This window comes from Budorcas taxicolor, chromosome 8 (assembly GCF_023091745.1).
Source record: "Budorcas taxicolor isolate Tak-1 chromosome 8, Takin1.1, whole genome shotgun sequence".
NCBI classification, from domain to species: domain Eukaryota; kingdom Metazoa; phylum Chordata; class Mammalia; order Artiodactyla; family Bovidae; genus Budorcas; species Budorcas taxicolor.
Window position 1 is genome coordinate 20,340,011 of NC_068917.1, and position 17,733 is coordinate 20,357,743.

At 37.0% G+C, this 17,733-nt stretch overlaps 1 protein-coding gene across 1 annotated transcript in view; it reads right to left on the bottom strand.

Moving 5' to 3' along the window:
• IFT74 (intraflagellar transport 74) overlaps window positions 1–17,733 on the bottom strand; it is a 92,565-nt gene that overhangs the window by 20,233 nt on the left and 54,599 nt on the right. The window contains exons 13-15 of the mRNA XM_052645018.1: window positions 9,834–9,887; window positions 7,896–7,993; window positions 7,289–7,415 (exon numbers count right to left, since the gene is read on the bottom strand). Coding sequence (XP_052500978.1) covers window positions 7,289–7,415; window positions 7,896–7,993; window positions 9,834–9,887 — 279 coding nt within the window. The remainder of the gene's footprint in view (window positions 1–7,288; window positions 7,416–7,895; window positions 7,994–9,833; window positions 9,888–17,733) is intronic.

A 17,733-nucleotide genomic window follows, 5' to 3' on the forward strand; every position in this document is an offset into this window, starting at 1 on the left:
AGAATGTAGCAGAAGTAGATGTTTTTCTAGAATTCTCTTGCTTTTTCTATGATTCAACAGATATTAGCAATTTGATCTCTGGCTCCTCTGCCTTTTCTAAATCCAGCTTGTATATCTGGTAATTCTCGGTTCATGCACTGTTGAAGCCTAGCTTGTAGGATTTTGAGCATTACTTTGCTAGCAGGTGAAATGAAAGCAATTGTGCAGTAGTTTGAACATTCTTTGGTATTGCCCTTCCTTGGGATTGGTATTTCAGAATATCAAAAGCTGAACACAACATCCTGCTAAAAATAATTATATTTAGGGACAGAAGATTTTTATATTAAAAGTAACATATTTCAGAGTAAAATACAAAATTCAGAATGACTGGGATGTATCATTCCCTGTATATACATATTATTTTTCTCTGGCTCCTTTTATTGTTTACTCTTTATTGTTGCATTTCAGCAGTCACGATGATGTGCTTAGGTGAGCAGTTTTTATATTAACCTTTTTTGGGGTTTGATGGGCTTCTTAAGTTCAGTTCAGTTCAGTTGGTCAGTCGTGTCCAACTATTTGCGACCCCATGAACCGCAGCACACCAGGCCTCCCTGTCCATCACCAACTCCCAGAGTTTACCCAAACTCATGTCCATTGAGTCAGTGATGCCATCCAGCCATCTCATCCTCTGTCATCCCCTTCTCCTCCTGCCATCAATCTTTCCCTGCATCAGGGTCCTTTCAAATGAGTCAGCTCTTTGCATCAGGTGGCCAAAGTATTGGATTTTCAGCTTCAACATCAGTCCTTCCAATGAACACCCAGGACTGTTCTTTACGATGGACTGGCTGGATCTCCTTGCAGTCCAAGGGACTCTCAAGAGTCTTCTCCAATACCACAGTTCAAAAGCATCAATTCTTTGGTGCTCAGCTTTCTTCACAGTCCAGTTCTCACATCCATACATGACTACTGGAAAAACCATACTTTGACTAGATGGACCTTTGTTGACAAAGTAATGTCTCTGCTTTTGAATATCCTGTCTAGGTTGGTCATAACTTTCCTTCCAAGGAGTAAGCATCTTTTTATTTCATGGCTGCAGTCACCATCTGCAGTGATTTTGGAGCCCCCAAAAATAAAGTCTAACACTGTTTCCACTGTTTGCCCATCTATTTGCCCTGAAGTGATAGGACCAGATGCCATGATCTTCGTTTTTCTGAATGTTGAGTTTTAAGCTAACTTTTCACTCTCCTCTTTCACTTTCATCAAGAGGCTCTTTAGTTCTTCTTCACTTTCTGCCATAAGGGTGGTGTCTTCTGCATATCTGAGGTTATTGATATTTCCCCCGGCAATCTTGATTCCACCTTGTGCTTCATCCAGCTGGGCATTTCGCATGATGTACTCTGCATATAAGATAAATAAGCAGGGTGACAATATACAGCCTTGACATACTCCTTTTCCTATTTGGAACCAGTCTGTTGTTCCATGTCCAGTTCTAACTGTTGCTTCTTGACCTAGGTCTGTACAATTTTTTTCATCAAATTCAGAAAAATTTCAGCCATTTTCCAACTATCTTTTCTCTCCCATTCTCTGTCTCTCTTTTCTTTTTGGGACTCCAATTACATGTAAATTAGACTGCTTGAAATTGTCCCACAGATCATGTAGGCTCTACTCTTTTTTTCTCCTTCTTCAGGTTAGTTAATTTCTATTTATTTATCTTTTAAGTTCACTGATTCTTTTTTCCAATTGTCTTCTATCTTCCGTTAGATCAGTGATTTTTTTCATTTTAGTTGTATTTTCAACTCTAGAATTTTCAGTTGGTTCTTTTTTTGTTATTTTCATTTCTTTGTGGGATTCTCCACCTGTTCATTTAGTATGATTTCATTTTTCTCAAGCCCTTAAATATGCTTATAACTTTTAAAGTCCTTTTCATTTCAATATCTGGATTATCTCAGGTTCAGTATATAGTGACTGCTTTTTCTCTTGACTTACATTTTCTTCTTTCTTTACATTATTAAATTTTTTATGGTATAATGGACATTTTAAATGATGTTAGAGATGCCATATTCTATTCCTTTGAAGAGTGTTGATTTATATTATAAATGAACAATTAACTTTGCTGAAATTAATAAAACTCTAAACTTTTCTCCTTTGGAGTACATAGCATCTGAAATCTCTGCATTCAGTTCTTTCAAATTCTGCTTTTTCCTTAGGTCCCAAAAAGTCTACTCTATGCACATACATTTCAGTAGCCAGATAAGTATCTGGTTGGCATTTATATACAGATTTCTGGCACTTCTTACCAGGATGTCTCTCTTATACAGGGCAGGCAATGGGTAAGTAAGTTGGTTTTTTCATGTAAGATTTATCAAAATTTACTTGGAATTAATTTTTATTATCTATACAGATTGCCTAATAGAAAAATTAAATATAAAGCTGCTATTAAACCTTTCTCTACTACCTAAAAAATCAGAAAGATTAAAATATACCTGGAAGGTGACATCATAATAAAAATATGTTTAAGAATTGAATGACTCATGGCTTATTATTATGAGAAAATCACACAGGATATTAAATATCAAACAGTAAAAAAAAAAAAAAAAAAGGTTCAGACGACACTGATTTAACAAAGAAGGTTGTTACCAACCAAATTTGTCCTAAGTTGGTATAATTAAATGTGAACATTTCCTCTGTCCCTTTAAAGAATCTAAAGGCTCAACAATATTGACATTTTTTATTTTATAAGATACACATGGACTTAAGTGTTGTTGAGAGGGCTTTCGTTTTGTTGGATTAATATTTCTACTAGGGTTGGAAATAGTTAAGATGAGAATCAAAGCACTGAATCAAAGTCACTGAGGCTTATGGTGTTTCAATGTTCCAAATAGGAAATGTACTCAGTTTGTATATTTTCACTGTTCAGTAAAAAGCTATATAAATCTAACTACAAGTTTAATTTAAAGATATATTAGGGAGATACACTAAAAAACTACATATACTGCTTTTCCTAGAGAAAGGGAGAAAATGGTTGGTTGGTATAAAGTTTATCTTCCTTTAACAGCAGGTCCCCATGAAAAGCTAAAACCTTCTCCAAGAGAAGAGACAGGAAGAGGATGCAGACTAGTTCCTTCTGATATGCTATGAAGTTGAAAAGTTTACCAAGCAGTGTGTACATAGTAGCAAAATCTCAGAAGGAGCCACTTTGACCTGGGGAAATGTTCCTGAAATATTCTGCCATCAGAGGATTTGTTTATTCTCTGGCGTTTCCTTTCCAAAAATATAAATAAAAACTATTGCTGACAGGTTCCTTGCCTCTTCACTCATGCAGTTTATCAGTGCTTCTTAATCTTTTTTTTTACATTGTTGTCCCCCAAAGGAGCCGTTTGTAGACTACTGTTTCCCTAGTCACCTCCCATGAAGTTTTTATATTACAGATGTATATCTGTTTATGTACAATGACCCTTTGGAGGGCGACAAACCATTATAATTAGTGTGTAAAATTTTACCTTCCTCCCAAGAAGTAATTTTCCCCCTTGGGAGCGATTTGCCCCATTAAGAAACATAGAGTACACCAAAAAAATTAGGTGAGTTCCAATTATAACTTTAAGGGCCAAAGGAAGGCAGTTCACAAAAAGGGGATGTAAAATTCATTATCTCTGAAAGCTGAATCATAATATTCTAAACCTCTTATGGTGATCTCCAGATAGAAGTTTCTTATTGGGGATGATGTTAAGGAACAATTAAAAAAACAATGTATATGCATGGCTTAAATTAACACTTGAAAACATCTGAGTACAATACTGCTATATTAATATTTAGAATGGATAACCAACAAGGACCTACTGTATAGCACATGGAACTCTGCTCAGTGTTATGTGGTAGCCTGGATGGGAGGGGAGTTTGGGGGAGAATGGATACACGTATCTGTATGGCTGAGTTCCTTCTCTGTTCACCTGAAACTATCACAACATTGTTAACTAGCTATACCCCAATACAAAATAAAAAGTTTTTTAAAAAAAGTAACTGAGCACAGAAAATGAAATTAATTGTAGGGGTCAGATAATTCAAGCTTTAAAAGGGAAATTTTCAGTAAAACCCTTATCAGAGTAATAAACTGGATTTTTATCTCCACTGGATTTTCTCATTTTTTTTTATTAACTAGGCTTTCAAAAGAAATGTAAATACAAAATATAAAAATATGAAAGGAATACTAAGTTATGATTATTGAATTCATTTGCTAGTTCTGATATTTACTCTTTAAAAATGTATATTTCTTATATAAAGATAGCTTAAAGGAGGCAAAAACTTGTTGAATTAATATTGACCTTCGATAATGAAAAATTTTAAACTATGGCTTAAAACCCAAAATAGAAGTTTCTTAGATGAAATAATTAAACATAAAATACTTCAGCTTATGAAAAACAGAAAATAAAGGTGTAAAAATATTCATAGTTGTATACATCCAAAACAGCTGAAAGACGATTGTGAAGAGATCTTTGTACACTTGTTCATTGAAGTATGATTCACAATAGCCTTAGGGTAGAAACAACCTAAATGTCAACAAATGAATGAATAATGAAAATGTGGTAGTTACCACAGTACAGAATATTTTCCAGCCTTCAAAAAAAGGAAATCCTGTCACATGTCACAACACAGATGAACTTTGAGAAACATTATGATAAATGAACTAAACCAGTAACACAAAGTCAAATATGCACGATACAACTTGTAAGAGGTGTTTAACGTAGTCAAACAGAAAGTAGACTATGGTTAGCTGGGGCTTAGGAGGAGGAGAAAATGGGGAGCTGCTGTTCAATGGGTATAAATACCAGTTTTGCAAGATGAATACGTTCTAGATATCTGTCACATAACAATGTACAGATAATTTACTATACTGTACCCTTACAGGATGGTAAATTTTATGTGCTTTTTACACTGGGGTAAACAAAATATATTATTAACAATCACCTTTTTCACTTTTCTAGTGTGGCTACTAGGAAATTTATATATGTGGCTAGCATTACATTTCTTTCAGACAGTGCTGCCCTAATCTCATGTTAGTCATAATGACTGAAACTAATTGTAATTAAAATATGGCCACCTGCAGGACCTCTCCTAATTACCCAAGACCAGGGGGATATGAGCCCTGTGTACCTCCATTGCTCTTTATGCTTATATCATAGTACTGTTTCATTATATTTCAATTATTTGTCATTCTACGAGATTGAAAAGTTTCTTGAAGAAATAGACTGGATTAAAAAAAAAAAAAATCTGTTGTTGCTGTTCAGTTGCTCAGTTGGGTCTGACTCTTTGCAACCCCATGGACTGCAGCATTCCAGACTTTCCTGTCCTTTACTACTTCCCAGAATTTGCTCAAACTCATGTCCATTGAGTTGGTGATACTATCCAACCATCTCATCCTCTGTCATCCCCTTCTCCTCCTGCTTTTGACCCCAGCATCAGGATATTTGCCAATAAGTTGGCCCTTCGCATCAGGTGGCCAAAGAATTGGAGCTTCAGCTTCAACATCAGTCCTTCTAGTGAATACTGAGGGTTGATTTCCTTCAGGATTAACTGATTTGATCTCCTTGTTGCCCAAGGGACTCACAAGAGTCTTCTCCAGCGCTACAATTCAAAGGCACTGATTCTTTGGCACTCTTCCTTTTTACTGTCCAGCTCTCACATCCATACATGCCTACTGCAAAAGCCATAGCTTTGACTAGATGGACCTTAGTTGCCAAAGTAGTCTCTGCTTTTTAATACTCTGTCTGGGTTAGTCAACAGCTTTTCTTCCAAGAAGCAAGTGTCTTTTAATCTCATGATTGCAGTTGCCATCCACAGTGACTTTAGAACCCAAGAAAATAAAGTCTATCACGGTTTCCATTGTTTCCCCATTTATTTGACATGAAGTGATGGGACCAGATGCCATGATCTTCATTTTTTGAATGTGAATGTTAAGCCAGCTTTTTCCCTCTCCTCTTTTACCTTCAACAAGAGGTTCTTTAGTTCCCCTTCGTTTTCTGTCATTAGAGTGGTGTCATCTGCATATCTGAGATTATTGGTATTTCTCCCAGAATCTTGATTCCAGCGTGCGCTTCATCCAGCCTGGCATTTCACATGATATACTCTGCATAACTGTTAAGTAAGCAGTGTGACAATATACAGCCCTGACGTACTTCTTTCCCAATTTAGAACCAGTCTGCTGCTCCATGTCCAGTTCTAACTATTGCTTCTTGACCTACATACAGGTTTCTCAAGAGGCAGGTAAGGTAGTCTGGTATTCCCATTTCTTTAAGAATATTTCATAGTTTGCTGTGATCCACACAGTCCAAGGCTTTAGCATAGTCAATAAAGCTGAAGTAGATGCTTTTCTGGAATTCTCCTGGTTTTTCTGCGTGTCCTGTGCTTAGTTACTCAGTTGTGTCTGACTCTGTGTGACTCCATGGACCATAGCTCACCAGGCTCCTCTGTCCATGGGGCTTCTCCAGGCAAGAATACTGGAATGGATTGCCATGCCCTCCTCTAGCGGATCTTCCCAACCCAGGGACTGAACTCAGGTCTCCTACATTGCAGGTGGATGCTTTACCATCTGAGCGACCAGAAAAGTCCATGCATATGGAGTGGGTAGCCTATCCCTTCTTCAGGGATCTTCCCGAGTCAGGAGTCGAACTGGGGTCTCCTGCATTTGAGCCAACGGATGTTGGCAATTTGATCTCTGGTTCCTCTGCCTTTTCTAAATCCAGCTTGAACATCTGGAAGTTCTCAGTTCACATACTATTGAAACCTAGCTTGAAGGATTTTAAGCATTACCTTGCTGGCATGGGAATTAACGCAATTGTGCAGTAGTTTGAACATTTTGGGGCACTGCCCTTCTTTGGGACTGGAATGAAAAGTGACCTTTTCCAGCACTGAGGCCACTGCTAAGTTTTCCAAATTTGCTCACCTAGATAAGCATGATGGTCTTATCACTCACCTAGAGCCACATATCCTGGAGTGTGAAGTCAAACAAAGCTAGTAGAGGTGAAGGAATTCCAGCTGAGCCATTTCAAGTTCTAAAAATCTCTGTATACCCAAATTATAGCAAAGGCACAGAGCAAATATTCAATAAATGTTAAATGAATGAGAATATGCGAATGAATTACTATGAAGTAGATATGAAAGTCACACAAAATTCTGAGCCTATGAATGACTGCAGCAATAGGCAATCATAAATTATATCCTCAGTCTTTAAAAAAAATCAAAGAGAATAACAGATTTTTAAAGTTCCAATTCGTTACAGAAAAAAAGGACATTAAAATCTACAGTGTTTTCTCACCTGAAGTCAGATTCCTAGCCGTACTCTGTGATTTCTGCATTTCAGTAGATTTAAAATTGAGATCATCCTGCATCATTTTCAGCTCTTGATTGGTGATAGAGGATATCTGTTTCATACGATTTATATTCTGTATTTGCAGAGACATGAAAGTGGAAAAATTCCATTGATTTAACTTTCCAATAAAACTCTTAAAAATGCTGCTAAAGGACTGGATGTTTTGAAATATATCATTCATTACATATATATATTTTATAAAAGAAAACATGATATTCAAAGTCAGATTTCTCAGTAAGGAGAGGTTAAATTAAAATTCAGAATTGTTTCTTTTATATTTGCTTTATTTCACTGTAGAAAGATTCAACTATGCTATTATAGGAACTAACTGGATTTTTAAAACACTTAGAATATTGAAAAGAGATCATATATTTTCCCTCCTATGGTACCACACAACAGTAGCTGCTCAATAAACATTTTTTGAGGAATCAAGATATTCACTAGGTATCCTGCGCTCTTACACAATAGTGAACATTTGCGGTTTTTGAGTTGTATTTATAAGGTAACCACAGTAAAAATAATGAGGACAGTAAGACCGGCACATGGCACTTACTCGACTACTGTGCTCCAAAAGCGAAACAATGCTGGCTTCTATCTGTGCCTTCCTTTCCAGTTCCTGGTTCTTAGTTTCCTCAAAAGTCTCAATAAAAGCTGTCGATTGAAACATATGATGAAAGGCTACTGTTGATATAGCTAAACACTATATAAGCTCTGATTTGTAAGTCTGAGAAGTACTTTTTAGAAGTTCAAAGCAAATTTTTAAATATCACTTTAATTTTTTAACCCAAGGGTAATTAAATTACTCAATAAGAACATTTCTACATACTTTCAAACTTTTAAAGTTTAACTACTATGATCTTAATACAAGTACACTAAATATTTATAAATGCAGGCTGAGAAGCAACAACTGATAAGATGGAGATGAGAAAAATTTCTATGGTTTTACACTAGGATCTCACTGATACAGCTACAATTATTAACATCTGTAATTGGCCATTAATTTTACTTCTGAAAATACTACTATACCTTTTTTACCTGAAAATTGAGCATTTTCCTTATAATGCCAAAATAGTCTCAATTAAATAAGTTTAGTTTATTCTGGAGAAGGCAATGGGACCCCACTCCAGTACTCTTGCCTGGAAAATCCCACAGACGGAGGAGCCTGGTAGGCTGCAGTCCATGGAGTCGTGAACAGTCGGACACGACTGAGCAACTTCACTTTGACTTTTCACTTTCATGCATTGGAGAAGGAAATGGCAACCCACTCCCCCAGGGATGGGGGAGCCTGGTGGGCTGCTGTCTATGGGGTCGCACAGAGTCAGACATGACTAAAGCAACTTAGCAGCAGCAGCAGAAGCAGCAGTGATTTATTCAAGATCATAAATAAATATTCTAAGAAATCATTCTTTTTCTCCTCTAATATAAAATTAGTATATAATTTGCTCTTATTTACATTCTTAAAATATTTCTATGGATCTTTCAAAAATTAACTTAAAATAATTTTAATATTTGCATGAAACAACAAATTAATTTTGAGGTAGTTTTTGGTACTTGTTGAGATTTTTAAAGTAGTCTTGGGATATTGTTAAACCAGAGTTGGCCATTACTGATTTATAACATGCTTCTATGAAGGTAACAACTGACATCAGACTTACAAAAATGTCAAATTCTAGAAAAATGATAATTTAAAAGAGACTAGAAAATCCCATGGACGGAAGAGCCTGGTAGGCTACAGTCCATGGGGTCGCTAAGGGTCGGCCACGACTGATGGACTTCACTTTCACTTTTCACTTTCATGCACTGGAGAAGGAAATGGCAACCCACTCCAGTGTTCTTGCTTGGAGAATCCCAGGGATGGGGGAGCCTGGTGGGCTGCCGTCCATGGGATCGCACAGAGTCAGACACGACTGAAGTGACTTAGCAGCAGCAGTAATCATTAATACAGTCAATTTTTATAAACTTTTGAAGGTACAACATAAGTTAAAGTGAAGATCTATTTACAAAGTTAAAATTCAGATTTTTTTTTAAAAAAAGTGAATGAGAAGCCACAACAGAAGTTTCAGTTAGTGACAGAACCAAGAAACAAAATCAGAGATGAGGGCTAATACATAACGAGACAGGTATTATGAAAAGTATAAAAAAGGTGAAAGATATTAAGGGTAAAGCATGTAAAAGAGAACATCCAATGTTCAAACAATGAGTGGTCCATAGATTCTTTATACAGACTATAAATGTAAATATTAGCTTTAGAATCTATCCCTAACATACAATCATACACACGTATACACATGTACAAAATCTTTCTATAATTCTCTACCCATCCCTAAACTATGCTAGACATTTAGTAATACTTCAAGTCAAATGCTTTGAATGTCCACACTTCTGCACTTATTATTAGTCACTGTATCGTCCCAAAGTGAGATCTGATTTAGTATAAATGAACAACTATCTGAGAATATAATATTTTCACATCTCTAAGATTATCACTTACTGTCCATATTTTCCTCCCTCTTTTTTAGCTCCTTGTACTTCTGATTCATTTCACCTACAAGCAATAAAAGAGAATAACAATTTTTAAAAACTCCAGTTACAGTACTCAAAATTAGAAATATCTCTTAGGTTCTCTATATGCTATTAGTCATTACATATTCAGTGGTTAATATTAATGTTCAATTAGGTGAGATTCATTTAAATTGATTTTATTTTAAAAGTTATACATTTATATGCTTGACAACTTGGTAAAAAAAAATCTCCTTACTGAAAGAACTGAAAAGAACTGAAAAGGTCTCCAAAAGTTCTCTATTTTAGTTCCAATTTCAACCTACACATGAACACACTGGTGATGGGAAATATACGCTCCCGTGAAAGTTCATTTCATCTCTGAATAGCTCACAACAGCAAACAAAATAGCAGGGTTAGTTTCCTCACAGAACTTAAAGTCTAAAGATTTAACAATTAAAATGTACTAAGTATCAATAACCTCAGATATGCAGATGACACCACCCTTATGACAGAAAGAGAAGAGGAACTAAAAAGCCTCTTGATGAAAGTGAAAGAGGAGAGTGAAAAAGTCGGCTTAAAGCTCAACATCCAGAAAACTAAGATCATGGCATCTGGTCCCATCACTTCATGGGAAATAGATGGGGAAACAGTGGAAACAGTGTCAGACTTTATTTTTTTGGGCTCCAAAATCACTGCAGATGGTAATTGCAGCCATGAAATTAAAAGACGCTTACTCCTTAGAAGGAAAGTTATGACCAACCTAGACAGCATATTAAAAAGCATAGACGTTATTTTGCCAACAAAGGTAGTCATGTATGGATGTGAGAGTTGGACTGTGAAGAAGGCTGAGTGCTGAAGAATTGATGCTTTTGAACTGTGGTGTTGGAGAAGACTCTTGAGAGTCCCTTGGACTGCAAGGAGATCCAACCAGTCCATTCTAAAGGAGAACAGTCCTGGGTGTTCATTGGAAGGACTGATGCTAAAGCTGAAACTCCAGTACTCTGGCCACCTCATGCAAAGAGTTGACTCATTGGAAAAGACCCTGATGCTGGGAAGGATTGGGGGCAGGAGGGGAAGGGGATGACAGAGGATGAGATAGCTGGATGGCATCACCTACTCGATGGACATGAGTTTGGGTAAACTCTGGGAGTTGGTGATGGACAGGGAGGCCTGGTGTGCTGCAGTTCATGGGGTCGCAAAGAGTTGGACACGACTGAGCAACTGAACTGAACTGAACTGAAGTGCTATTAGATGAAAGTAAAGGATGTTACAGCAGTACACAGCAAAGACAACCTAGTTTGGGGATCCAGGAAGTTTTTCACTAAAGAAGTAATATTTAACATGTGTGCATTATAAAAAAAGGATGAAAAGGAGTTACTGGGTCAAATTATAGAAGTTCATAATCAAAGCATTATAAGTACTGAAATTTGAAAGTGAGGATGAATATGGTAGCACAAAGAACTGAAAGAGAATATGAAGAGAAAAAGTGCTACAAAAATGAGGTAGGAGAGGGTGGGATGAATTGAGAGAGTAGCATTGACATATGTACACCACCATGTGTAAAGTAGATATCCAGTGGAAAACTGCTGCACAGTATGGGGAGAGCTCAGCTCGGTGCTCTATGATGACCAAGAGGGGTGGCATGGGGGAGGTGAGAGGGAGGCTCAAGAGGGAGGGGATATTTGTATACTTATAGCTGATTCACACTGTTTTACAGGAGAAACTAATACAACATTGTAAAGCAATTATACTCCCATTAAAAAAAAAAAAGATGAGGTAGGCTATGAGAGACCTTATATGGCATATGTTATAAACGTTTGGATTTTCTCCTAAGGACAATGGTACGATTATTTAAGAAGAGGAATAAAATTATCAATTTGCATTTCTGAAAAATATTTCTGATCAGGAGAATAAAAGAGAAGACTGGAGACAGTAAGACCAGTTAGGAGGCTGTCAACAATGATTCAGTTGACAGATGAAGACTGACCGGTGGCAATTAGGATGTAAGGTAGAGATTTTTTTTTTTTTGAGACATTTAAGAGCTAGAGTGAATTGATTGTGGTGAGGGCTGGAGATGGAGAACTCAAGTATGACTCCCAGGTTTCTGTCTTGGGCAACTGAGGACACTGTCGTATTAGTTACTGAAAGAAAAAACTAAGTTGAGGAAGAAGTTGCTTGAAGTAATTCTAGACAAGTTGCATTTAATATATGTGAAAGACATGATTAAAAGAGCAAAAATCCAAGGCCCAAACACAAGGACAAAATTTGACATTTTATAGCTGCATAAAAGGATCATTGGTAAAACTAGATCATGATAATTTTAGAAAAACAGGATTTTTAGTATTACAAAAATTGAGATTTGGAAGCCCAGGGCTATTTTCCTCAACTAGTAAGATGGCTGCAGTCCTGTGCTCCCAGGATCCCAGGTAGAGAAAACAGAATAAATTTGTGCTTGCTCCAATCTTCAGTTTCTTCCTTAAAGTCATTTGGTTCTCAGCATTCTGCAGAAGCTACGGAATTTTACTAAGATGATGCCCAGCAAAGACGGAGAAAATAAGAGATTTCTAAGGGGGCTCCTGGTAAGAAGCTGACATTTAGAAGGACTTTCAGAAGAAGGATTCAAAGAGAATGGGGGAGTCAACAGTTAAAGACTAGAGGCTAAGAGCCCACTGGTCAGCCTGTGTTCTATATAGCCTCCTATTAAGTATACTGTTTCGCCAGGTGCCAACTAAAAGAGCAGTAAGGCTAGGGAGTGAAACAGATAGAGTAGAGCCCCTAATTACATGGCACTGATAAATTTCCACTTGTATACTTGCTTGGGTAGGAAATGAGTTACCAGTATATAAAGGTGATGGCAAAGTCAGAGACCCAAGTCAGCAGACAGCTTTTCTGCTTTCAGGTCTGAAAACAGTTTTCCCAAATTCATTAAGGATAGCCCTTACACACAGTCACTCGGCTGTGTCTGAGTCTTTGTGACCCCATGGACTGTAGCACACCAGGCTCCTCTGTCCATGGGATTCTCCAGGCAAGAGTACTGGAGTGGGTTGCGATGCCCTTCTCCAGGGGACCTTTCCAACTCAGGGATTGAACCCACATCTCCTGTGGCTCCTGCATTGTCAGGCAGATTCTTTACTCCTGAGCCATTCCATAGTTAAATGGATCAGTCTTCCCCCTCAAAGTCTGTACCCCTCTGTATTCCCTACTATGTTTGAAAGCCCTTCACCATCATCATCATGCAAGTCAGAAACCTGGGAGATTCCTACCTGCTACTCCACTCAATCCCATGCTCCAAGTTACCAAAAGACGTAGCTGAAAGATATATCTGGTCAATGTTTCCAGCTATACAGCTGGTCAGCTGCATTAGATAAGACAGAACCCCTATATCTTAGCAGATTCCCAAGTTTCATAAAACCTCCTCCCCCATATATCATTGTGGCTAAAAAGAAAAGAGATCAGATCCCTAGTGAACTCTATTTTGTAATTTCTCAGTTGGTGGATTAATATCTGAGCTTCCCATGAGAGGCAATGTATAGACATGGGTAGTCCTAAAGTAGGGTAAAACACAGGGCTTGTTTCACCTCAGGAAAAAGGTATCTGCTCTTAGATTTCCTATTATAGAAGAGAGCAAGATCATAGACGAGGGAAGCTAATTGGCTATCACACTGGAGGTGTAAAAAAAGCAGGCCAGCAAAAGGGTCTAATGAAGAGACCAAAGGAGAGGGAAAGGACACGCTCATAAAATGAGGGTTATTTCACAGCTACTTTCAAACTCTGAGTATTTGATGTGACCTTGGAAAAGGGTCTGATCACCATTTTCCAGAATATGTAGCTACCCCAATCTTCTCTCCAGTTTACAAGGCATATGCTAGTGACTCCCTGGCCACAAGGTCCCCAAGTCAGCAGACTTACTGATTTTAGAGGAGAAAAAGCAGCAGAGAGCAAATAAAATTAATGCCAAGGGGCAAAAATTAACCCTGAAGGACTTTTGCTGGAAGGACTTTTTCCTTTTAGCACTTGGGATCCTTCTGAGGCAAGGTAAACCTCCCAGTACTGTTGATATTCAGTACCATCAAGTGCTCCTTATTTGGCATGGTTTCAGCCCCCTTATCATGTGTTCATTCTACTCTTAGTGAATTCCAATCCTTTATTCCTTTTAAAGTATGATGCCAAAAACAGGATTCCAAGCAGACTATCACTTCTCATAGTCTATATATTCATCTTTTGTTAATGTAAAAGGATTAGGATTCCAGCTGTTCTGGAGGCTATATCACATGAATTCACATTGAGCTGTTATCTAAATCCGCTTTAACATTTTCACATATTTTAGTAAGCTATAGCACTTCCTTCTCCCCAACTCCTACTTCAATTTTAATTAGTTTTGTAGTCCTATTAAACTTCAACTTTTTATATCATCTCTTACCTTTTTGGGTATTACTATAGTAGTAAGAAACTAATATATCAAATACTACTAAACTGGCAGGTTAAAATGAGTACACATAAGTTTAAATGTTATAAACTAACTTTTGGCTTCAGTTCAGTTCAGTTCAGTCACTCAGTCGTGTTTGACTCTTTGCAACCCCATGGACTGCAGCACACCAGGCCTCCCTCTCCCTCACCAACTCCTGGAGTTTACTCAAACTCATGTCCATTGAGTCAGTGATGCCATCCAGCCATCTCATCCTCTGTCATCCCTTCTACTCCCACCTTCAATCTTTCCCAGCATTAGGGTCTTTTCAAATGAGTCAGCTTTTCACATTAGGTGGCCAAAGCATTGGAGTTTCAGGTTCAGCATCAGTCCTTCCAATGAACATTCAGGATTGATTACCTTTAGTATGGACTGGCTGGATCTCCTTGCAGTCCAAGGGGCAAGTCCAAGACTCTCAAGAGTCTTCTCCAACACCACAGTTCAAAAGCATCAATTCTTCAGTGCTCAGCTTTTTTTCATAGTCCAACTCTCACATCCATACATGACTACTGGAAAAAACCATAGCCTTGTCTAGACAGACCTTTGTTGACAAAGTAACGTCTCTGCTTTTTAACATGCTCTCTAGGTTGGTCATAACTTTTCTTCCAAGGAGTAAGCATCTTTTAATTTTATGGCTGCAGTCACCATCTGCAGTGATTTTAGAGGCCCCCCCCAAATAAAGGCTGACACTGTTTCCACTGTTTCTCTATCTACTTGCCATGAATTGATGGGACCGGATGCCATGATCTTAGTTTTCTGAATGTTGAACTTTAAGCCAACTTTTTCACTCTCCCCTTTAATTTTCAAGCTTCACCCAATTTATCAATCATACATTCTCTACAAAATGTTTTAAATTTTGCCAAGAAAGTTTCTTTACAGCTATGCAGACAAAGTCTGGTAATTCTATCTACTAGAGGCATTTAAAATATATACATTAAAAATCCTCTAAATATGTAAAAGTTAAATTATTGCCTAAAGTCCACCATTTCTAAAGAGAAGAGAAAGTACCATTTTAAAAAGTTTGTTTCAACAGAGTAATGTCAACAAAATCATATGGTTTAATGAGTAATCCTTGGCATGTATACTAAATACAATGTTAAGTTCTTAATTATTTCCTAAAGCAGTGGTTATCAAACTTTAGCATGCATCTGAATCATCAGGAGGGTTTGTTGAAACAAACTGCTAAACTGTATTCTCAAGGTTTCATGTTCAGTAGGTTTAGGGTAGAATCCAAGAAGTTTCATTTCTGACAAGTTTCAGAGGATGCTAATGTGCCTGGTCTGAAGATAACACCACTACACTCATGAATAGTTTAACCAGTCTCCAAATTGAACACCAAGAAATGACTCATTCTTCATTGAATGTGTATTGAGAAACTAAAGAATAGCAGCATAAAGATGTCATTTGAAATCTCAGATACCAGATGGTAAGCTGAAGATGTTATCCTGTATGTTCCACAGAAAATACTAATGGGAAAATTCTTTCCAAATATGTTTTGAGAAAATCTTCTTGACCGTTATTCAAGCTTCAGTTTATAAATTAAAAGCATTAATGCTAACAACCAATAACTAACATTTATGCACAATTTTAAAACTGCATGCTATTCTGAGTCATACACATACACACACACACTCACACAGTGTTCATTTAATCCTCACAGTAACCCTAAGAGGGAGGTAGCTACTGTTACTATCTCCCTTTAAAGACGAAGAAACAAAGGTATAGAAAGGTCAAGTAGCATGGCTAAGATCAGCCAGTAAAACAGAACAGCCCAGATTTGAATCCTGGCATTCTGGTTGTAGAACCTGTGCTCTAAAACAAAACTATTCTGTCTTCATAAATTCTATTTTATCTGACAAAATCAGAGAATAAAAGCTTCTAACCTGGCCTTGGAACTATGAGTAGAAAGAAGTAACCTACAGACAAACCAAAGGGTTGTATTTTATGTTTTTACTATTCTTTTAATTGGCACTCACTAAACATTTAATGGTTGTCTTTTTTTTACTGTTCTTGAAAGCAGTATATAAATCATGGAATAAACTGAAATGAATTCATCTGAAATTTAAGACAGTAATCATATGATCCTATAGCATTTTATTATGACACATATTTATCACATTAGAGCTGTTGGATATTTAGATGTCTGTGATATATTGTATTAATAACCACATGATAGTTCGTTTCATCAATCTCTGGGAAAATACCATACTCTCAAATAGAAGGAATAATTTATAGTTAGTGACGATGTCCAAAAATCCTTCTTGGGGAGATATGTGACTGTACTTTGTAAACTGCATTCCTTAAGCTCAGTCTGAGTATGTAGATGTCCAGAAAATTAGCCCCACCTTGTGGATCATCATAGTAACACAGATTCAGGCTTTGGAGAACACTGAATTGTCAGAGAACTATGTATTGACTGACAAAAACTAATAACTAGCACTGGTGAGGAAACACTTTTACACACTGCTTGTGGTTGTATAAAATGGTACAACCTTTTATGGAAAGAAATTTTAAAAAATAATAAAAACTGTATACATAAATAACATTCTATTCAAAATTTCACTTCTAGAAATTTAGCCTATAGAAATAAACAAATTAACAAACACATATGTATCAAGGGGAAATTTTCAAGGTTATTTACTGCAGCATTATTCTTGGTAGTGAATTAGAAACAACCTAATGTCAATCAATGTAGGAGCTTCCTTGGAGGTTCAGTGGTAAAGAATCCTCCAGCCAGTGCAGGAGACCTGGGTTAAATCCCTGAGTTGGGAAGATCGCCTGAAGAAGGAAATGGAAACCCATTCTAGTACTCTTGCTTGGAAAATCCCAGGGACAGAGGAGCCTGGTGGGCCATAGACCATGGGGTTGCAAAGAGCTGAACACAACTTAGTGACTAAACAACAACAAATGTCAATGTGGATATAGCTAATGCTATTTAACAACCAGATCAACATGACCACAGCTAATAGTTTTTGTAAGGACAAAGTTAAGACTCAGCTCAGAAGAACTTTATAGTATCACTTAATTAAATATATACATATATAAAATATATATATACAATTATATATACGTGTGCTCTGTATAGAAAAAAAGTCCAAAGGCTATGCTGTAAACAATGATTACCTCTGAAGTACAAGTATGAGGAGAAAAGCAATGAAGGATGAGTATAAGGAGAAAGGAGATGCCTTTTTACTTTATACACTTTGGTACTGCTTGAATTTTCCCCATGATAGTATATACCAGATTTGTATTTAAAAAGTATACAATTAAAAAGTAAGTTATGTGGAGTCTTTAAAATAACTTGAACTAGTGTAAGGAAAATTTTTAAAAAGCAAGAAGGGGTATCCTTGTAGATGCTGGTTGATTATTGCACAGTTAGTGAAAACACATGAGAATGGTCATTTGAGGCAAAACATACACACCC